Below are 23,496 nucleotides of genomic sequence, written 5' to 3' on the forward strand. Positions count from 1 at the left end.
CAGCACGTTTTCCGCAACAAACCTCTCCAATCTCGAGCTTCAGTTTCCATTGACTACAGTTGACATTGAGCAGATTTCCTGTCGTATCGAGATGACTTCGCACATTCTGCAAGATGATAGTGGCTCAAGTTGTTTAAATAGCCTTTTTTTTTAAAAAAGAAAGTGAGATTGGAATTGAATCTCACCAATATTATGGCAACGAACGATGTGGATTGTTTCCGGCAATGAGACATGATAATGACCTGAAGATTAGCCTTTTAAGTATCCGCAATGTATTATTAATAAAGCAGGATGCCTGTATGCCAATTATTTTGTGTTTTGAACCTTTCTGATCAGGTTTCCGATCCTGCTGCAGCTCTCCATTTGTTATAATCAATGTCACAAAGGACATCTTCCATGGCTGTAACCGTAATGCATAAAATCATAGAATCCCTACAGTGCAGAAGGAGGCCATTTGGCCCATCAAAGTCTACACCACCGACCCTCTTGAGAGGACACCCTACCTATACCAACTCCCCTGCCCTAACCCCGTAGCCTAGCCTAACCTGCACATTCCTGGACACTAAGGGGCAATTTATCATGGCCAATCCTTCTAACTTGAACACCTTTGGATTGTGGGAGGAAACCGGAGCACCCGGAAGAAACCCACACAGATACTGGAAGAATGTGTGGAGTTTGCACGTTTTCCCCGTGTCTGCATGGGTTTCCTCCGGGTGCTCCACTTTCCTCTCTCAAATCCTGAAAGGCGTGCTGAATTCTCCCTCCGTGTAGCCGAACAGACACTGGAGTGTGGCAATGAGGGGCTTTTCACACTAACTTCATTGCAGTGTTCATGTAAGCCTACTTGTGACGCTAATAATTATTATTTATGCTACCGCTTGGTAACACCGTCCACTGACATGGGGGTTGGCTTCAACATTACAAGGTGACATCAACCTCTGCCTCCCCAAGACCACTCCTGACCCATCCACTGCCTCCGTGCTGTTAAGAGTCCTTGTCTGATGTTCCATCTTGAATGACCCACAATTAGTGACCCTGGAAGCAAATCTCTACCACAGGTCTGACTGTGGGGATGCCATGTAGGTAGGAAAAGGATTGGGGGGGGGGGGGGGCGGGGGGGCACACTAAATTTTAGTTTCCTTTCCATTAAAGACTGGTTATCTAAGGAATCATATGCCAGGCTACTCAAGTCACATGTCCTGACCTTTTTTGTGCTGCGCTTGCTTTCAAATTAAACTAGAAGCTGGGTGAAATTCATTGCGGTGCTAATGTAAGCCTACTTGTGACAATTATTATTATTACTATTCTAAATGGAGTTTTGTCCTTGCAGACCAAAACAAGGAACAGACCGAGTTTGCCTACGTGAATGTGCTGACCCGTGGGGATTTGTCATCCCTCTGTTGGATTTTATCACCACTGCAACACTTCCATTCCAACGATCCGAATATTCAGCTATGCAAGGTGTATTATGCATCTCTCAACTTCCGTGATATCATGCTGGCAACTGGCAAGCTGCCACCTGATGCCATCCCCGGTAAGGCCACTAGATTTTGCTCTTGTCGGCTTTGAAAACATTGTATTGCCGTGTCTGCTAGCGTTTTTGATATTCAGCTGGCCATTTAGATGCTGAATGGAGGTGGACTGACTGAATGCGATTCTGTGGGGAATAGAACACTCAAAACGGCAGGGTGTAGGAACTCCGTTGTAAATCAAAGTTCGTCTTGGATCTACCACACTTGCCGTAGCTTTGATTGCTGGTAGAGGTTACCTCTGGGAATACTGCCACAACCGTGGGGCAGCACGGTAGCCTTGTGGATAGCACAGTTGCTTCACGGCTCCAGGGTCCCAGGTTCGATTCCCGGCTTGGGTCACTGTCTGTGCGGAGTCTGCACATCCTCCCCGTGTGTGCGTGGGTTTCCTCCGGGTGCTCCGGTTTCCTCCCACAGTCCGAAGATGTGCAGGTTAGGTGGATTGGCCATGATAAATTGCCCTTGGTGTCCAAAATTGCCCTTAGTGTTGGGTGGGGTTACTGGGTTATGGGGATAGGGTGGCGGTGTTGACCTTGGGTAGGGTGCTCTTTCCAAGAGCCGGTGCAGACTCGATGGGCCGAATGGCCTCCTTCTGCACTGTAAATTCTATGAAACTTCTATGAAACCTGCCTGAGCTACCAGCAATTCACTGTTTGCCATTTGAGTGTTGTACTGGGAAATGTCATGTTCTGGGTCTCCATCGAGAGGGAAAACTGCTCGGGTTATACATGAATAGGACTGTGCTTCACGTTGAAATGAATGAGCAATGTGGAGGGTACTTTTAACTGAGCCAGTCTGCCAGGAACCCTCCAGATTGGGTGAGGGGCTAGTTTTGCACTCTGCCCAATATTATTCCATATTGACTTGAATGGAAAATAAGATCGGGTGGCCTGTGAAAGCAGCATCCTAGCCAATCCCAACAGGTCTCTGCTTAATCCTGCGCTGCCCTCCCTGACTTGAGTTCCAAAATAAACATTCTGCTTACTAAGTTGTCAGCATAGTCAGGTTTTTTTTATTTCTAGGCTCCTCCTCGAGCACCGTTTCCATCAGGTGGCCAGAAATGGGTTTCGTGTCCACTGCACTGTGAACTTGTTCCTTGTTCCCTAGGTGATGCAGCTCTGCAGCACTGCCTCTTGGGAATGGAATTTTCAGGCCGTGACCCCAACGATAGGAGAGTGATGGGACTGCTTCCCGCCAAGGGACTGGCGACAGTGGTGGACTGCGATATGCGATTCTTGTGGGACGTTCCGGATAATTGGTACACATTTAACAGGATTTATCAAGAACAGAAAATTCATTAACGTGGTCGAATTTGCATTTTGTTTGACCAATGTGGCTTGGGCACCATAACATTGCCAGTCATAGAATTTACAGTGCAGAAGGAGGCCATTCGGCCCATCGAGTCTGCACCGGCTCTTTGAAAGAGCACCCCACTTAACCCCCGCATCCCCGTAACCCACCCAACCCCTTTGGTCACTAAGGGCAATTTAGCATGGTCAATCCACCTAACCTGCACATCTTTGGACTGTGGGAGGAAACCGGAGCACCCGGAGGAAACCCACGCAGACACTCTGAGAACATGCAGACTCCACACAGACAGTGGCCCAAGCCGGGAATCGAACCTGGGACCCTGGAGCTGTGAAGCGGCAGTGCTAACCACTGCTACCATGCCGCCCCAGTCCTTAGTGTTGGGATACAAGATCGGAAAACGGTTGCACAGTGGTTTCCTCCGGGTGCTCCAGTTTCCTCCCACAGTCCGGAGATGTGCAGGTTAGGTGGATTGACCATGACGAATTGCCCCTCAATTCGAGCATAGGGTGGTGTTACTGGGGATGGGAGGGAGGAGTAGATCTAGGTCGGGTGCTCTTTCAGAGATTCGATGCAGACTCGATGGGCCGAATGGGCACTTGGGGGTTCTATGGATTCTGAAACACTGTGCTTGAAATTAGACGGTTTGAACTGAAACATTGAACCCAACAGGCTAATAATGCCTCCATTTCTGCTTGAAAAGGGAGACAGGAATTACATTTGTAAGTTTGTGCAAAATAAAAAATAAAACCTCTGAAACATCAGCGAAGGGAATCTGTGCAGACGCCACAATGATTTTTACGCCATTAGCTGCCATATTCTGTAAGGAAAGAATTTAAATGTCCCGGAAGCTGCTTTGAAGAGATGCAGAAAGCAGGCGGGTGTGGGAGCCGCCTGGTCAGGAGGGGTACATACCAGGAGCTGGTCTGGTCATAGGGGAATGAGTTGGTGGGAGTGAATTAGCTTGGATAAGGGTGCGGGAGATGTCGGGTCGGGGGATCGAGGATGGGTAGTCGGGCGATCAAGTGGGTGGAACAGTCAGGCTTACTGCCTTACCCAGCTGCTACCCTATAACATACACACTAACACACACACACCCAGCTGTGGGACATTTAAACTCTTTACTCCGAATTGGGGAGGGTGGAGGGACCGTTGAACAGTTATCCAGGAGTTATATTCGGATTTTTGTTTCCAGGTAAGTAAGTCTGAACAATCCTCCGTCTCTAACTCAAGAGTTGGGGACTTTTTTCAGAGGGTCCCGCAGAAGGGGCAAGGGAATTGCCAATTGAAAGTTCAAACTTCCTGGGCAGGTCCCATGGAGTTGGTTCATTGGGACTTCCGTGGGGTCCCGTGGCGTGTCTTTCAGGGTGTGTCCAGTCTTTAATGGGCTGGAAGATCTGAGCCATTATGCTCCGATTACAAAACAAATCTACAAAAACAGGTTTTTACAATCTCCTCTTCCTCTTTTTTTTTTTAGTTCTCTCTGTTAGCACTCATGGCTTTCTCTCAATGTTGTCATAATTTTGGGACTAGCTCATTAAAAGCTGAAAGAGTGAGTTTTATTCCAGTGTAGTACTCCCTCTAGTGGTGTGAACGGATCTGCAGCGTTGGATTGAGTTTGCGATCTGAATGTTGAATCTTTTGATTTCATATCCTTCCTGCCAGTACTACTACCAGGGCCTGAAAACCTAACATTTGACACATCCGCGTAGAACACGATATCAAAAGTAATCCCACATTTGTATTCTCTGCCGCAATGGAGTGTGTCGCCTACACTCGCTTAGTTGTCCCGTGTGGTATGACGTTTCTTTAAAACTTGTTTGGTTTTAAGGCAGCACGGGTGGCGCAGTGGCTAGCACTGGGACTGCGGGTTCGAATCCTGTCCCTGGGTCACTGTCCTTCTGGAGTTAGCACATTCTCCCCGTGTCTGCGTGGGTTTCACCCCCACCACCCAAAGGTGTGCAGGGTGGGTGGATTGGACACACTAAATTGTCCGTTAATTGGAAAAATAATAATTGGGTATTCTAAATTTTTTTTTTTTAAATTTGTTTGGTTTTCACTGAAACTTGGAACAGGTCAGTAAACACTTGTACCCTGTTTTCAGATCCCCCCCTTTCCTCCACTTCTGAGTGGCAACCTCGGTCCTCCTATAACTCCACTCCTAACTCCTGTGGGTTTCAGGCGAGCCATTTATACGGTTAACTCAGTTGGCTGGATGGCTGGGTCGTGATGCGGAGCGACGCCAACAGCGTGGGTTCAATTCCCGTGCCAGCTGAGGTTATTCTCAACCTTGTCCACTCACCTGATGTATGATATCGCTCTCTCTCTCTCTCTCTCTCTCTCTCTCTCTCTCTCTCTCTCTCTCTCTCTCTCTCTCAAAAAAGGGAGAACGGCCTATGGTCCGGGGGGACTAGAGCGACTTTCATATTTCAGCTGTTTAGTTGCTGCGCAATTGAAGCCTATTCTGTCCTCCTTCAAAGTCTTTCTCCTTCAAGCAAAAACTTGGGCAATGGGTTTTATAAAGCGTTATAATTATTAGGCTTCATCCTGTTGCAAAATGCTAATACTTTGTGAAATTTGCAGCAGGAGTTATTGAGTGGACATTAGAATCCGGAACACTATTGAATACATTCTGTACTCAACAGATACCAAGGTTAATTATAATTCTTTCTCCCTCCTTAGATCAGTTAACTCAGCACAAAGCAGGGATATGCCTGGGTCCAATACAACCAATTAATCCAGTAGGGAAACTTCATATTCTCACGAACACATAATGTGTGATTTCTGTCTGTAATTGTTCTACCTGCACTACTGGTGCATGATTACAGACCTCCAGCCCAACAGAGGTGTCCGATATTTGTCAGAACAACTTAAGTGCAAGGAGTTGACATTTGGTTGTTTCTTTATAGTTTTGTGACTGGTGTATGAAAAACTGCATTGCTACTTTATTCATTCTTTGCTCGCTTCAGGACTTTGGAGGAGGCTGCTTCAGTGCCTGTTGTTTATGCAACCGCATATTATGCACTGGTGGTGAGAGGTCGCATTAAGAAGGGTGAGAGTGTACTTATCCATTCAGGATCTGGTGGTGTTGGGCAGGCTGCCATTTCCATTGCCCTCAGCTTGGGATGTTGTGTCTTTGCTACTGTCGGTAGGTAACATTTTTATTTTTGGTTATTAGGCAATAATATTTTTTTCCAAAATATACTTTCTTCATAAACTGTATAGGTGCAATACAAAAAAAATCTCAACTTGGATGTGCAATAAAATTTGACTCCACACATTGTTCCACTTGAGTTGGTTCTATACAATAGTAATACTGTTGAGCAAGCAACCTGAATATTAAAGTGTATCAAATTGAAATATTAGAGAAAGTATTATAGAGTTTATTAAATGGGGAGGCACAGTGGTTAGAACTGCTGCCTTACGGCGCCAGGGACCCGGGTTCGATTCCGGACTTGGATCACTGCCTGTGTGGAGTTTGCACATTCTTCCCCTGTCTGCATGGGTTTTTTCCGGATTCTCCGGTTTCCTCCCACAGTCTCCCACAGATGTGCATGTTAGGTGGATTAGCCATGCTAAAAAAAATTGCCCCTCTGTGGTCAAAGATGTGCAGATTAGGTGGAGTTACGGGGTTAGAGTGGGGGAGTAATCTTGGGTAGGGTGCTCTTTCAGAGGGCTGGTGCAGACTCGATGGGCCGAATGGCCTCCTGCATTGTAAGGATTCTATTATTCTAATTTAACTTTACTCCATGCAGCATGTTCTCCTCTGGGGTGCCCATTATTCGGCAATAATATGACGAGGGAATGAATCCACCTTTTGACTTGGTCTATCTGCGTATTGCCCTGATGTGCTGCCTAGTAATCAAAAACATGTCTTAAGATAAATCTTTCTGAATGCAAATGTCGGTGATTTACCAACTTGGATAGCAGGAACCAAATAAAATAAGAATAAATGTTAAGTTTACATTCAAATTATTTATTTAATTTAGCTTGTTCAGGACCAATCGAAATTCTTTGTCTCTGAATACTTTGTCTCTGAACATTGTATGTTGGGATTTTTAGTGTTTCACGCTGTTGCTGAAGAACACCAGTAATTGCTTTGTGGTAAATATATCTTGTGTGCTTTTCAATTACAATTGCGAGTTTACACAATCTACATCATATGCTATTGATACATTAAGGATGGGGCTATTGCATATGGAGAAACATCAATCAAGAAGTATTTGCAAGGCTCCTTCTTAATATGCGTAGGATAACCGGTTTAAAATTGTAATCAATCGGGCAATGACTGATTTGTTGTCTACTTACTCCCCGTAGGTTCCACAGAGAAACGCATATACCTTCAGCAGCGTTTCCCACAGTTGAATGATGAATCTTTTGCTAATTCTCGAGACATTTCCTTTGAGCAGCATGTGCTGCGTGTGACTGGCGGCAGAGGTGAGCTCTTGGATGCTTGTTTAACCAGAGTAGCTGCATAATAAATAGTCCAGTACCATTGTGGTAAGAAAGCCTTGTTAGCTTCACAATCCAGAGAACATTGGTTAAATAACTGGCCTGCCTAGCATGCTTTAGGCAAATTCAGACATGCTTAAATGACCTAGAGTTAGGGGTTCATGTACTTTAGAACACTTTGAATCTAGTCTATTAAAATCTCGTCATCTCTATCACTGCTGCTACTATGTTGTAGAGTCGTAAGTCCTGAAGGAGCGAAAAAGAGAACCTACCGTGAGTCTTGGTTGGTGAGCTCAAATTTGGTTTGGCACTCTGCTCTTTTGGAGGTGAATGGCCTAATGGAGGAAGTTTTAATTCCTTCCCACATGGGCTTGGAAGAAAGCTTCAACTGGATCATGCATCAGGAAAACTAGTTGCTCATTCCTCCGGGAAACTGGCTCGTTCCTCCGGGAAATGCCTTGACCAATCAAGCCAAACAACCGGTTTTAAATTGTCAAACAATGCTTAGCAGGGAACGGTCAGTCCTCTTTAATGGGCACATTGTCCATGGCAATGCCTCTAGCAATCGGTACTTTACCAACCAATCATACAGTATAAAGTTGTTTGTTCCCCTGACATTGGTATTTTTGTGATGTTCCTGATGAGTGCAAGACAAAAAAGTTTTGACTGAATTGCCCTATTTCAGCAATACTTAATTTCATGATTCCTGTGTTTCGGTGGGGATTGACGTTTTAAATGTAAAATGATAGAAGTATTTGCTGGCGTTGAGCTCGCTCTGGCTTGGTGTTGGCAACCACGGAGTTCCATGTGTTGTTCCATGGCTTATACAAGATACTACAGTAGTTTACTGTTGCCTTCTGCAAATGGTTGACCAGCACCGCGTGTGACAGGCATATGTTGGGAAGGATTTGCAAGTTGGTGCTCAGCCTGTTTCGGTGAATTAGAAACACCCCATCGAATCTTGGAGTGGGGCTTGAATCTGGAGCTACTGACTCAGAATCAGGGATGCTAACACTATGCCGCAAGACCTCCCCAAAATCCGAGTTAGAAATAGGAAAATATTATCTCCCGGATGGCCTGTTGTGGGAGTTTTGGTGTCTACAATGATTTTCATAAGGGATTTAAGTTTTTCATGTAATTCCCCAGATCAAAGAAAGGTTGGAAAACAACTGATAATCAAGGAGGTATCCGAATACAGTTTAGATCAAAGGGCATGTTTGGAAATTGAAATTAACTAGTTGAAATCTCTATCTGGGACATCCCTGGTGTGCCACATTACCATGGGGAGTGGTTGCAGGGCGATACTCTTGTGTTTTGGGTTTGGGTTTAGCTGTGATTTTGTTTTCACAGAAAATAGGAAGTAGGCAATTTGAATCTGGAGCTCAAACAGCTTGGAGCAAGCAGAGAAAGCAAGCTGCCACCAATGGTAGACCAGAAGCAAAGCGCCATTAGAAACGAGGGTATTTTCTGATTTTGGAATTACTGAATAAGAAAGCGTGAGCTGGGATGCTCCCAATCATGAGGTGCATAAGGAAAGTTGGGGGGTTGCTTAGCTGAATACTAGTGGAAGGACCCCAAGAAATCTCACACCTTGGAGAATAGCGGGAATACTGAGGAAAATCGAGGTGAATTCCTGAGAGCTGTGCCACCCTTGGTTTGGTTCCAGGTGAAGTGAGGGAATCCTCAAGATCCTGTAAAATATAAGGGAACTTTTGGGTGGAAATAAAAGTAGAAATGGGGAGTGTCCCATGAGATGAATAGGCTTAAAGAATAAATGTTTATGAAATAGTGTTAAGTCAGTAATAACTTGTTTAACTCTTGTACAGTGAAGATGTTTTTATTTAAAACGATCTAGTGGCATAACTGGGAGGTTGAACTCCTTTTAAAAAGTTGAGATCATACAGAACTATTGCAAAAATGTAGACCGCCTTCAAAACAGTATTTAACAGATGGATTGTGATGTACTAGATGAAGTACGGAGGTTTGTTAAGGAGAAGACGTGGGATCAGCGAGTTGGTGCACTCACAATAACATGCAATTACTTAAAAATGATTCTCTATCTGATAATAATTCCTCTTGAGGTGTTTCTTTCAAGACATGTATCAGATGCTTTGAAGGCTCACCAAAGTAATCCGAATTTTGATCCCCTGAAGATTGTTTTGACTTTGAGTTTGTGGAGCGTAGAAAGGCCCACTTCAATCTTGGCAAACTCCTTTGGAACTATGCTTGAAAAGAACAAATGAGCCTGGATCTATCTTTTTTTCTTAAGTGACATTAAAGCCCCCTGTGCAAGTAAAGATGCCCCAGGTAGTCACGTTTCAGAAATGTCAGATTCCTAGCTGTGAAGGGCACTTGAGGAAAAACTGTTGTGGGAAGGAAGGATTCTGGCCTCTGTTTGAACTATCATGGAGGTGGAATCAGCTTCATGGTATGTGAGTCTCTTTGATAAAGCTGCTCATGGGATGATTTGGATTAAAGGGGATGATGAGGAAACCATGGCAATGAACTTGGATGTTTAGAATGTCAAATTGTCTGACTAGATACTGGTTCTTGTGTTGGTCCTTCCATCACTTCCAACCATAGGTGCCCTCTATAGCAGATTAGAAAAGTAGGAACCCGAGGATTGGCTGTACCTCCCATCAGACACCGCTTGATGTCAAATGTAATCCACGCTGTGGTGAGGTAACAACGGAGTTGTACATTTTATAGTGAATGCTGCCATGAGGTGCTCCATGATATTTATCACATGAAGTATTGATTGTGAAGTATAGTTTGTCTAACTATGTGATGCCATTGCCCAACAGGAGTGGACCTGGTGCTGAATTCGTTAGCTGAAGAAAAACTGCAGGCCAGCCTGCGTTGCCTGGCTCGACACGGGCGCTTTCTTGAGATTGGCAAATATGACCTTTCTAATAACAATCCACTTGGTAAGCATGCTGCAGTAAAAAGTAAATGGAGTAACTACTAATAAAACAATGGCCTCCAAACCGTGACTAGGTTTTTGTATGTTGACATTGAATTTCATTTTTAATCTGCGATGAATTGAACCAGAATTTCCAATATTTTGCACGTCTTTCTGCACATTATTTTTTGGTCATGGGCTCAATGTCGGACGCCCTTTTGTAATGAATATACATTGTTTTCAGGTATGTCCGTTTTCCTGAAGAATATTGCGTTCCACGGAATCCTGCTGGATGCCCTGTTTGAAGAAGGAAACAGGGAGTGGGAGGAAGTATCCGAGCTCCTAAAGGAAGGAATATGCAGCGGTGTGGTCAAACCACTGAAGACCACGGTTTTCGACCGAGATGATGTGGAATCTGCATTTCGCTTTATGGCACAGGGCAAACACATTGGGAAAGTTGTTCTGAAGGTGAGGGCAGAAAACCATTTGGTCACTTTGTCTTTTTGCTTCTTCTGAAGGAAGGTCGACTCGGAAAGCTGCCTTCAACTGGGGGAATAAGCAGATTAGAAAGTTTATAAAAGTAGGCCTGGTTTGAAGGGCCATCAGCGAGTATTGCAGTGTGTCAGATAGACCGGGTCCACCTCTGACTTGAGGCAGTTCTGTGCTGATCGCCCCACCCAACATCCCAAGACAAGAATTGGCAAAAAGAGTATGGCTTGTAGCTAAATACTTGGGTGTGGAACAAACCGCCAAGTCCTGAATCTGGAAATGCAGGTTTGTGACGCAAAATGCAGTTTGTGTACTTGGGTGTCGTTTAATACTTTCATGGTACTGTATTACCTTCGGCCATACCTCAAGGAGAAAATGGTGAAGTCGAAAAACACCTGTTGGGCTGGCTATCCTGCTCCCTTGACAGCAGGTTTGAAGGCAGGGGAGGAATATAAAATCCAGCAGGCAGCATACCCACCACCTACCCACCTGTCTGAAATTTTAGAGGGGTGAGGCGGTGTTGGGAGGCCTGACTGCCTGTAGGCCGATTGGTCTAAATGGCCACTTAAGAGCCTCACCCCACCGCCATGGTATTTTACCATCAGCTGGGGGAGGGGGTGTCATTCTCCTCACCGAGACCCCAAAATCCTGGGCTTCCTGGACCCCTCATCATGGGACGACTGCCTGTAATTCCAACCTTGGCCACCACTCCCGGGCGCCACTGCTGGGATGAGAGGATTGCCGGCCATCCAATTGGTTGGCAGCTCTCTAAGGTAATAGGAGTGAAAGTCTCTGCTTAATGCTGGCAGCGTTAAATTGGTGCAGGGCAGCCATCAGGATGGTGGGTGGGCTCATCCCCACTCCTTGACGTTGCAGTTAGGGTATAAGAGCCTTTTAAAATGCAGCACGGTGGCGCAGTGGGTTAGCACTGCGGCCTCACGGCGCCGAGGTCCCAGGTTCGATCCCGGCTCTGGGTCACTGTCCGTGTGCAGTTTGCACATTCTCCCAGTGTTTGCGAGGGTTTTGCCCCCACAACCCAAAAGATGTGCAGGCTAGGTGGATTTGCCACGCTAAATTGCCCCTTAATTGGAAAAAAAATGAATTGGGTTCACTAAATTTATTTAAAAAAAATAAAATGCAGCCCATTGAGTCATTAGAAAAACAACTCCACGTATCAGATAATTATAGACTATTAATAAAAACCATTAATACTTCCTGTGGGATGTGATTTAAATGCATTTTGATATTAAATTAATTTTTAAATATTTGCAGTTCTTCTGCTGCCTGAACATTCCTCATCATTAAGGAAATAGCAAGGGAACCTGCAAATTAAATTTGCAGCCAATCTTGTCTGATCCCTGGCCAGTGTTTTGCAATTTCGTGAATGCAATATCAATCTGAAGAACACCATTAAACCATCTCACAAATATACACCTAGATTACCAGACCTAGCATTGCTGGGGAGTGCAACCCTTATGCCCACCTTCTGAAACTACCAGCACTATTCATGCCTGAGAGACGTGACCCATGATAAATTCTGGGAAGATCGTTGGGAAATTCCTCCCCGACTCTTGCCGGACAGGCCTCCAGGAGACTATGATGTGTTACACTTGCCTCTTCCCACATCTACCAGTTTTCTTAACAATGTAGGATTGTCCATGAGAGAAATGGCCACCTCCATCCACCAGCAAACCAGAAATATCTCTGATTTCTTACTTCACTATGTCCCTGATGAGATTTTTAATAGCCCTGCTTGTCAAATATTTATCCATCAATATCAAGGATACAAGTATTGAGGTCTGCTATTCTACATGTTTATCACCTTGTGTGAAATGGTTAAAAGATTAACTAAAAGAATGGAAAGTCTTTAAATGAGGAAGGGCAGGTGAAAGCCATTCTGGCTATTATTATCCTATTATGTTTCTTCAGACACTTCGTTATTCTTTCCTTTACTTTATATTCTCCAAATCTATTTGTTGCCTTCTCTCTCCTTTTTTTTATAAACTGATAGAATACAGAGTACTGGGCTAATGGTAAGATTCTTGGTAGTGTGGATGAGCAGAGAGATCTCGGTGTCCATGTACATAGATCCCTGAAAGATGCCACCCAGGTTGATAGGGTTGTTAAGAAGGCTTACGGTGTGTTAGCTTTTATTGGTAGAGGGATTGAGTTTCGGAGCCATGAGGTCATGTTGCAGCTGTACAAAACACTGGTGCGGCCGCATTTGGAGTATTGCGTGCAGTTCTGGTCGCCGCATTATAGGAAGGATGTGGAAGCATTGGAAAGGGTGCAGAGGAGATTTACCAGGATGTTACCTGGTATGGAGGGAAGATCTTATGAGGAAAGGCTGAGGGACTTGAGGCTGTTTTCGTTAGAGAGAAGAACGTTAAGAGGTGACTTATTAGAGGCATACAAGATGATCAGAGGATTAGATAGGGTGGACAGTGAGAGCCTTTTTCCTCTGATGGTGATGGCTAGCACGAGGGGACATAGCTTTAAATTGAGGGGAGATAGATATAGGACAGATGTCGGAGGTAGGTTCTTTACTCCGAGAGTAGTAGGGGCATGGAATGCCCTGCCTGCAACAGTAGTGGACTCGCCAACATTAAGGGCATTCAAATGGTCATTGGATAAACATATGGATGATAATGGAATAGTGTAGATGGGCTTTAGATTGGTTTCACAGGTCGGCGCAACATCGAGGGCCGAAGGGCCTGCACTGCGCTATAATGGTCTATTGTCAATGTCTATTGATAGCAGATTTGCTTTTCCAAGCTCATGAAAGAAACATTTCCATATTTAGCGATTGCCCTTAAGATATCCATCAGAATGTGACTAGTTTAATTTGAGTCCCTTTTAGCACATCAAGGTTGCGTGTCTTGCTCTCCGTTACAATATTATTCTACCTTCTTTGTGAGCAACTTTTATATCTACCTTCTCTTCCTCTTTTAAGTTGCAATTTTTGTATGGCATGCAAATTAATTTGTAAATACAAGTAAGTCAATAAAGACATCTTCCACTCCTTGATCATTCGTTCCCTTGGTCACCTATTTTCCTCAACTATATTTACCCCCCCCCCATATTTTTGCTAACCACTCTTATTATTTTTTTCTCATTATCTCACCTCTGATTTCCCCTGTTGCCCACATTGCTATCCAACCTCTGTTAACGGTGTTTATACATAATCAAATATATTTTTCTACAATCCCATATCACAGCAGCCTGTAAGCATTCTAGCTTCTCAGTTACATGATTGAAATTCAGCCCCTGCTGGGATAAGCACTTGAAGGCAGTAGCCTCGGGTAGATGAGTTTTGTTTACCATTATCTGGGTTGAGAGGTGAAATTTGGATGAGGGAGACTGAAAGGAGGGCAACGATTTTTATTGTCCACGGTGCCCTCTTATGCTGGCTGACCGTGAAGCAGGTTTGGTGAGGATTGTGGTGGTTTGGTGAGGACAATGGTCACACCGCATTTAACAAAATGCCATTGCGTGGTCATCCAACAGGTTCGAGAGGAGGAAGGTAAATCCCCTTCTGCAAACTCTGAGCAGCTCGCCATTGCTGCTGTACCCCGTACTGCATGTCCAGCAGCAAAGTCTTACATCATCACTGGAGGTCTCGGAGGTTTTGGTTTGGAACTGGCAAATTGGCTGATTGAGAGAGGTGCTCAGAAACTGGTCCTGACATCCCGTTCTGGAATACGCAGTGGTAAGTGATCAAATTTGTTGCAGATTGTGGGATCTTTGGGATCCTGCTGTGCAAAATATGGGTGTTTTGTTTGCCTACCTAAGTCACCGTGACGTGACCTGCTGTGCAGAATATGGGTGTTTTGTTTGCCTAAAGTCAATGACATGAAATGTGTGTCTTTTAAATGTTGCAATCCATTCTTTAACATTTCTAGCACTGTCCATTGGCTAAAATCAACTCTGTTATTGCATCTTCTGTAGATCCAGTTTAGTGCAGCAAAATCTTACCTTTGGGTTGCAATTTTAAAAAATCTTTATTTGTTTTGAACCTGTGTAAAATGATTGTAGTGTTATAGAGGAATTATAAGTCTGGCTTCCGTTTTCTATTGGGTGGAATAAAATCTCCATTTGTGAGTGGATTTTGGAACGAAAGTACGCAAACAATTGCCATAATGTGTGATGCCTGAACACTATAGATTCATGTCCTGCATCATAATCTTTTAACTACTTGTCCCATATTGTAACTGTAAAGTCCCTTCATCCAGTGAACACAGAATTTGACATTAATGCAATTTGATACTCCATCTGTGAGAACTTTAAACTCATTTTATCACTCATGACCATTTGAGGAAATGGTACAAACAGTACAACAAATTATTAGCCGTTGTTGAATTGCGTTTTATTTACTGGCTGCACTGCCATGGACCGTTTGATTTGTGACTTAATGCTAATTCCTGCTCTGTTACAGGGTACCAGGCTAAGCGGGTACGTGAGTGGAGGGAAATGGGCATAAAAGTCCTCATTTCCACCAGTGATGTTTGTTCTTTAGAGGGTACGCAACGTCTTATTGCAGAGGCCTCTGGTCTTGGCCCTGTAGGTGGCATCTTCCACCTGGCCATGGTGAGTTCAGACTATAGCTTTGTGCCTATTATTAAAACAGGTCATTGTTATTAATAGAATCCAAGCCGGTCGGTGTAATCCGAAACCAGGACACGGGTCTGGGTAGAGGTGTCCAAGCGGAAAGGCTAACTGGGCGGTCAGGAGCACTTTAAACAAGTGAATGGCCGGAGGGTGGGGGCGGCAGAGAGAAAGAGAGAATCAATTCATTAGTGAGAGAGGATATAATGAGGGTGAAGAGGATACCTTGTGGGTGGAACTAAGGAACAGCAAAGGATTTAAACTATAATGGGTGTTATCTTTAGACCCCCTGGTAGCAGCTCGGCAGTGCTAGATTGTATAAATGCAGAAATTAGGTGTGTTTCGCAAAGGCAAAGAAGTATTAATGGGGGATTTTAACTTTACCTTCCTGCCAGGTGCTTGACTGCCTCGCTCAAACTGTTAGTGAATTTCTGGTGACAGATAATTTCCTACAGCAGTATGTCCTGGATGCAACAAGGGGAGAAGCAATATTGGATTGAGTAGTGAGCTGGATTTAATCAGTAACCTGATTGTGTATGAACATTTATCAAATAGTGATCATAACATGATCCAAGTTCAGTGTAATGTTTGAAAGTGAACGTTTGAAAGCACAAATCCGCTACTAGAACTTTAGACTTGGGTAAGGCCGACTTTAATGAGATGAGACAGAGACTGTCCACAGTAAACTGGGAAAATCTGCTACGAAAGAGAAAATGCTGGAAAATTTCAGCAGGTCTGGCAGCATCTGTAGAGAGAGAAAGGAGCTAATGTTTCAAGTCCGATGACTCTTTGTCAAAGCTGCTAATGGGTAAAATAACTGAAGAACAGTGGAAGATGTTTAAAGAAACATTTAATGCAATATGGAAACAGTTTCTGCCCCCTAGTGGTAAAAGCTCCTCTTCACAGGAAACCCCCCCAGCTATGGACAACAAAAGAGATAAGGGACAATATAAAAATAAGAGAAAAATGCCAAAAACACCACTGATCTTTCAAGACCAGCGTTGATATTGATAGACTAGGTGATAGACTAGGTGAATGGGCAAAACGGTGGTAGATGGATTTCAATTAAGCAAGTGTGAGGTTATCCATTTTGGACCAATAAAAGGATAGATGAAGTTAAATTCAATGGATGTCCAAAGAGACCCGAGGGTTCAGGTGCATAGATTTTTAATAAGCCACAAACAAAAGTTCAGAAGGGAATAAGGGAATGCTAGCCTTTATGTCTAGAGGATTGGAGTATAAAGATGCAGAAATTATGCTGCAGCTTTACAAACCTCTGGTTAGATCCCACTTAGAGCACTGAGCAGATCTGGGCACCACACCGTAGGAAGGCTATTTTGGCCTTGGAAGGAGTGCAACGTAGTTGTACAAGAATGATAGCTGGACTTCAGGGGTTAAGTTATGAGGAGAGATTATACGAATTAAGCCAGTTTCCTCTAGAATAAGGGGTGGTCTGATTGAAGTCATTAAGATATTAACAGGAAAAGGCAGGGTAGATGAAGATGAACCGTTTCCACTAGTTGGAGATTCTGTAACTTAAAAATTAAGGCCACCGTCTTCAGGAGAGATGTTAGGAAACACTTCTGCAGACTAAGGCTGGAAGATGTTTGGAACTTTCTCTTCCACAAACGGCAATTGATGCTAGATCAGAACTCTCTCCCACAAATGGCAATTGAGACTAGATCAGTTAGTTTTATATCTGAGGTAGATGAATATTTGTTAAGCTAAGGTATTCGGGGATATGGGCCAAAGGCAGGAGTTGGGCCATAGATCATCCATAACCTTATTGATTGGTGGAGCAGGTTCGAGGGGCTGAATGGCCTACTCCTGTTCCTATGTTCCAGAGCTGTTCTTTACTCTGAGTTTATTGTCTTTGTTCAGTCTCCTCTCCTCACATACCCACTGTCCCAGCTGCCCCTATTAATGTGTTCAACATACTTAATTAAATAATGCCCTTTACCTGTGTATCCTAACAACATAATTAACATGCCATTGACAATTGCTATGTCGAGGATTATATAATTACGACTTTGGGAATTAACTCCCTTGGACGCAACAGACCTGAGGGAACATTATTTGGCAACAGATGATGTTTCTGCTGCCTTTTTTAGATTCTACATTATTATAGTGAGTAGTAATACCTTCCACCCTCTGCTACCAGAGATGGGAACATGAGCACCACTGTGGCCATTCAAAGTTACGAATATTTGACATGATCATGTGCTCCATATGTGAATCCCAGTTTCACCCGGATTTATCTGTGATGAAAGAGAAAGAAAATGAAATGAAATCCAGTTCCACCTGGTCCTGCCATCCCACAAAATGTCTCCAGAAGCACTTTGCAATCTTTTTTTCCCCATTCGCCAAAGGTTAGCTACTTATTATCTCATTCCATGAGAGCTATTTGTTGACTATTCAGGGACACAGTAGCAGAGTGGTTATCTACTGGATGAGCAATCCAAAGACATGAGTTCAAATCCCATTGGGAATTTAAATTCCATTGACTAACAAACTAAATTAGTGCTTGTTGTAAAAACCCCATCTGGTTCACAGATTTCTTTTGGGGGAGGGAATCGACTGTCTTTACTTTATTTAGCCTCTTTATGACACCAGATGCACAGCAATGTGCTTGCCTCTTAACTGCCTCAGAAATGACCTTCCAACCTACCCTGCTGTATTCAAAAAGGTGCCTGACCACCACCATCAGGCAGCTGAGGATAAAAACAAATACTAAGTTTGCTAGCAATGCCCGCATCCCAATAATTAATTTAAAAATCTCCTTCGAGGGTAATGCTAAACATAGTTGTGGCAAATTTCCCCATGTGTGGTAACCTAAGTTTAGAAAATTAAAATCTTAACTGCTGTATCAGTGAGGAATGTAACTACTTTCACGGGTCCCACTCTGGGATCTGAAGTGAATCCTGCTCCTTCAAATTCCACTGCTTCTATTTGAATTGATTCCGCTTTGATGGTAGCTAGATCGTTCATGTTAGCGTGCCTGGAAATGTTGCTGTAGTCTCATTTAAATCTTTTTTTTTCCCTACAGGTTTTAAAAGATGGTATGTTAGAAAACTTGACTCCTGACCTCTTCAAGGCTGTTAATCAGCCCAAGTACAATGGCACAATTCACCTGGACAGGCAAGTAAACTGTGAAGATATTTGGGAAAAGTGTTCAAATGATTATAGCAGATCTTTTTTTAAAAAAAAAAAAAAAAAAAATTTTTTTTAAAAAAATCTGTTCCTGGTTATTATTGAAAATAAGTTTGAATTCCTTCTGAACATCTGATTCCCTCATTCATTCCCATGTTGCCATCTCCTGATCCAACTGACCGACAAAGATCATGCAAACCAGACTTTTATGTTCCACCAATTTGATTGGTTGGTGGAGTTAATGTGGCCGTGTGCTTATTGATTCTTTCATCTGAGCCATAATGGTGTAATAGGCACCAGATGGTACTTTTCACTCTGAATGACGAAGGCAGCTCTTCCCAGTCCTGCTCTTTCCTCCCATTCACCAGCCTCCGAGCACAGGATCTCGGCCCCTGCCCCCACCCTCCCATCAGGGCACTGGGGTAGTTTGTCTCTCATTGCTTGGCCTTCATAGTCAATAGAACATGTCACAAACCATCTTTTTACAAGCTGCAAAAAGTTTTTTTTTCTCAAAAGATTTTGCGATTTTGAAAAGAATGGAACACGCAAACTTGTAAATTGAATCATTTCATTTTCATTTCAATTGAAAAGAGATGACAGTTGCATTCTATAGTGTTTATTTGAAAACTCAAAGGCCAAATCGTGCCAGTACATGCAGTATGATCCATTCTAATCAATTATCCTCCTTGGAGATATTACTGTGATTTTAAAATGTACAATAAACCTGATTAGCATCTGTACACTTTTTTTGTTCTCTGCCTGATTCAACTTTACTAAATCTGATTTTCATGCATGATTAATACAATCAGTAATGTCTCTCATAATTTTCCTTTAGGGTCAGTAGGGAGAAATGCACAGCACTGGATTATTTTGTTGTCTTCTCCTCTGTGAGTTGTGGCTATGGTGTTGCTGGCCAGAGTAACTATGGTTTTGCCAATTCTGCCATGGAACGTATCTGTGAGCAGAGATGCCGTGACGGCCTGGCAGGTAGGTGTATACAACCAAAGCAAATTTGTCCCAACGTTTTCGTCTGGAAATTGTCCTGGCTCTGAAAGCATTTGAACATTTAAATACATGAATAGAGGGATACGGACCCCGGAAGTGTAGAAGATTTTAGTTTAGACGGGCAGCATGGTCGGCGCAGGCTTGGAGGGCCGAAGGGCCTGTTCCTGTGCTGTACTTTTCTTTGTTCTTTGTTAAGTTGGTTTAATTTGAATGCTCTACCCGGCCCATCAGAAAGTAAATCTATTGGCCTGGAATTTTCAGCCCTCGCTATCATTAATGTGTGTCATTCTCAGACTTGTGGTGGGGAATGAACTGCCCACAAGTTGCTGGGTGATTAGCCATTAGCCTAACTTGTATATTAAAAAAAAAAAAGGCCTCCCCATGAGTTGGATGAAGTTGTTGCCTTTCCTGAATAATTATTAAAACTTTTGGTGAAAGTTAGGGCTGGTATTTAACAACTGAAGTATATTACAATAGGATTTATGTTCCTGCATTGCCAATCAATCTCTCCAGCCCAGAAGGGGAACCATTTAAACTGTGGTGTTTCATTCTTGCAGGTAGTAAGTTGGTAACAGCTTTTTGAAATTTTTATTCCCTCGCTGTCCCTTAATCTTACTCTCTCTTTTTCGCGCCCTCTTTTTCTCACGCGCTCTTTTTCTCGTGCGCTCTCGCTCTCTCTCTTCCCCCACCCCACCCTAAAGATCAAATTCCTAGCTCTTTTTGTTTGTATTAAACTCATTAAAAATGTTTTATTGTTTTTTTGAAAATAGTTTTATCGCAAAAGGAGAGCAGAATATCAACCAATTTAATTTGCAACCATGTGATTATTGTTGCGCAATAGTACCAGACTTCACCTGCTATTTAGTTTTCACATGCCAAGGGTAGCCTTGGGATTGGATTTCCTCACTCCTGTTGGGAGTAGCAATATGTAACTGGGGCAATAATATTTTTGAAGCAAGAAAATTGGGCAGAACGCAGAAGGAAATGAACGAGAACGTCATTAAATAAACTGGGGACGCCTCAGTGACTGCTGCAAGATAGGTCAGAAGGCACTTCATCAATCAAGTCTTCTCTTCTCTGTAATGCAATCAACTGTCTCTCGTCTTCCCTATATTGAAGGACATTCCTTCAATCCATTACCCATCCTTCAACATAACAATATGGCAGCCCCTTTTGCCTCCGTAAGAACATGCCAGTAATCATCATTTGCATGAATAGAGCAGCAACTTGTGCGGCCTTTCCTGTAACCCAACAGGAAATACTGATAATACATAGCATATGCATTCAGCATTTGAGTTGAGAGGCTAATGTTTCTGGGATTCGATGGAAGGAAGATGAAAAACCAAATATGTTTTGGGCATGAAACTGGAAAGACTTTGAAATTGTAAAAATGGATAGTTCCTTTCTAGAAATCACCTCCGAGGCAATTCAAAAGAATAAAAGGTTGCGAAAATATGTAAGAACGTTTGAGCATTTCCTCTTAACTTACAGAAGAATGCCTTTTGATCTGTGTCTTAGGCCTAGCCATACAGTGGGGTGCCATTGGAGATGTGGGTATCATCTTGGAAACTATGGGTGATAATGACACTGTGATCGGTGGAACTTTGCCTCAGAAGATCAGCTCCTGTTTAGAGATTCTGGACAAGTTCCTGAACCAGTCTCATCCAGTTATGTGCAGCTTCGTCCTTGCGCAGAAGGCAGTAGTTAAGAAAGCTGATGGCAGTGGCAAGCGGGACCTCATCGAGGCTGTTGCCCACATACTTGGTAAGCATCACTGATATAAATATCCTTATCATCATCCCATATTGTTCAGCCCTGCCAGTGAACGTTGATGGCTTGGAGGTTTTGAAGAATAACGTGGGATCTGTTGCTATTGTTTCAATATTAAGTGGTAATTTTAACACCTTGTTCTGTTGCTTTGCAAAACTGTGTCCATCCATGCCTTTGCTCCGGTTTGCTTACACCACAGAACAGCCGATTATAATGGTTTCTAAAGTTGAAGTTTGGAGTAGTAGTCTGTAGAACTCATTGTACGCAAATAATACAGCAGAAACGTTGCTTCTATTTGAATACTGAACAAAATTACAAGAGAGCAGTCAGCTGTTTTATATAGTAGCATGTGATCATTTGTAGCAAGAGATCATTTCATTTCATGTCATCTTGATTTAAGTTGTAATCTCAGTGTTTCAGTAGTTCTAAATTTATAAAATGCATCATATTTTCGTGTTTTGGGAACATTTTACAATGACTGCTTTGATAAGTTACAGGTACAAAACGTTGTAATATAGCTTCCCATGAAGGTTGATCAGGTGTAATCCATCCAAAATCATTTTTTTTTGTACAAAAATGGTCTCCCCAATTTTTCCAATCCGCTCATCTCAAAAGACATTGGGGGTAACATTCAACTTTGACCTGGGCACAAAATGGATGGGAACTGACTTCCCATTATAAACCCTATCCAATTGTCTTTAGGGGAAACAGGCTAAATCTGTAACCTTCAGCCAATTCACTGCCATCCATTTTGTGCCCAGCTGAAGATGGAATCTGGTTCCCTGGGCATATTTGTGGTCTATAAGCTTTACTCCTGTTTAAGCATATTACAATAAGTCATGGCAGGGCTTTAAGCTCTTTGGGTTAATCACTGACTTAACTTTTCCTCGCCCCGCATCCAAAGGTGTGCATTTCCAGCAATGATTAAGGTTCATTCCTTTAAACCAGTGATGTTGAGACCAGTTATAGTATCTCTGTTCTACACCACCCAAGCTTAGATCAACTAACTCCGCACCATACAGAGGAATTGATTCTGTTAATCTGCACTTATTAGGTAAACCTGCATCAGGGGCAGCTGACAAATATTTGTGTAAATGCTATACATAATGGGACATACTGTTCACAAGTGTTGTATTAATACAACAAGTATTGTTATTCATAGAGTCCCTACTGTGCAGGAAGAGACATTCGACCCATCGAGTCTACACCGACTCTCTGAAAGAGTGCCCACTTCTCCGCCCTATCCCAGTAACCCCATAACTCCACCTAACCTTTTTGGACACTTAAGGGACAATTGAGCATGGCTAATTCACCTAGCCTGCACATCATTGATCTGTGGGAGGAAACTCCCAGAGCACCTGGAGGTAACCCATGCGGACACTGGGAGAATGTGCAAACTGAACATAGTCACTCGAGGTTGGAATTGAACCTAGGTCCCTGGCACTGAGGGAGCAGTGCTAGCCACTGTGCCACCTTGCTGCCCATAACTAGTTATTCGTAACTACAGTAAACATACACTACTTGTGAGCTCATGCATGATGTGTGACATGGTTGGTGAGCCCATGCACCATATGTTATGTGCTATCTGAGCACTTTGATTTACAGAAACACACACCGTCATCATTGGGAATGGAATAAAGGAAAGTCCTGATCGGGAACCAGATGTTTACTATTGTAAAGTTGAGGAATCAGAATGAATTGGCAGAGATTGTGTGTCCACCGGCTTTGTCCTAATGTTGTGCTCCCCCCCCCCCCCCCCCCCCCCCCCCCCCCAAGGTGCACGTGACGTCAATGCTTTGAGCCCAGATACAACACTTGCTGACCTCGGACTGGATTCGCTGATGGCAGTGGAAGTACGACAAACACTGGAGAGGGATTATGAAATAGTCATGACGATGAGAGAAATTCGACAACTCACCATCAATAAATTACGTGAACTTGTGAATAAATCTGGCAGTACTGGAGGTAGGAATTTAAAAATATTGAGATATCCTATTCTCCGACCCTGATTTTGCTGCTCTGGCAAAACTGCGACTGTACATTCTTAACCGGATGCCAGCCGGTTGTGAATCAGAAACCAAGGTGCAGAGCTTTTCTTTATGGATGGAGTTTATTGACTTTGCTCAGTCTCGCAGCACTCTTCCCCACCCCCTCTGTCCCAGCTGTTTCCTTCGTATACTCCTTTTTTTAAATAAAAATGAAACCATGCCTTTCATCTAAGTATCCTAACAATATAATTAGTATACCACTAACCTACATACCTGTGGTGTGAATATTTCTGTGCCT

General features: G+C 43.3%; 1 protein-coding gene across 1 annotated transcript in view; it reads left to right on the top strand.

The window, feature by feature from the left end:
- Positions 1-23,496, top strand: part of fasn (fatty acid synthase) — a 118,581-nt gene that overhangs the window by 79,424 nt on the left and 15,661 nt on the right. The window contains exons 27-38 of the mRNA XM_072483409.1: positions 1,331-1,534; positions 2,637-2,787; positions 5,807-5,985; positions 7,155-7,274; positions 10,094-10,216; positions 10,436-10,659; positions 14,188-14,389; positions 15,116-15,267; positions 18,332-18,423; positions 19,271-19,422; positions 20,959-21,204; positions 22,987-23,175. Coding sequence (XP_072339510.1) covers positions 1,331-1,534; positions 2,637-2,787; positions 5,807-5,985; positions 7,155-7,274; positions 10,094-10,216; positions 10,436-10,659; positions 14,188-14,389; positions 15,116-15,267; positions 18,332-18,423; positions 19,271-19,422; positions 20,959-21,204; positions 22,987-23,175 — 2,034 coding nt within the window. The remainder of the gene's footprint in view (positions 1-1,330; positions 1,535-2,636; positions 2,788-5,806; positions 5,986-7,154; positions 7,275-10,093; positions 10,217-10,435; positions 10,660-14,187; positions 14,390-15,115; positions 15,268-18,331; positions 18,424-19,270; positions 19,423-20,958; positions 21,205-22,986; positions 23,176-23,496) is intronic.

This window comes from Scyliorhinus torazame, chromosome 18 (genome assembly GCF_047496885.1).
Source record: "Scyliorhinus torazame isolate Kashiwa2021f chromosome 18, sScyTor2.1, whole genome shotgun sequence".
In the NCBI taxonomy this organism is placed as follows: Eukaryota; Metazoa; Chordata; class Chondrichthyes; order Carcharhiniformes; family Scyliorhinidae; genus Scyliorhinus; species Scyliorhinus torazame.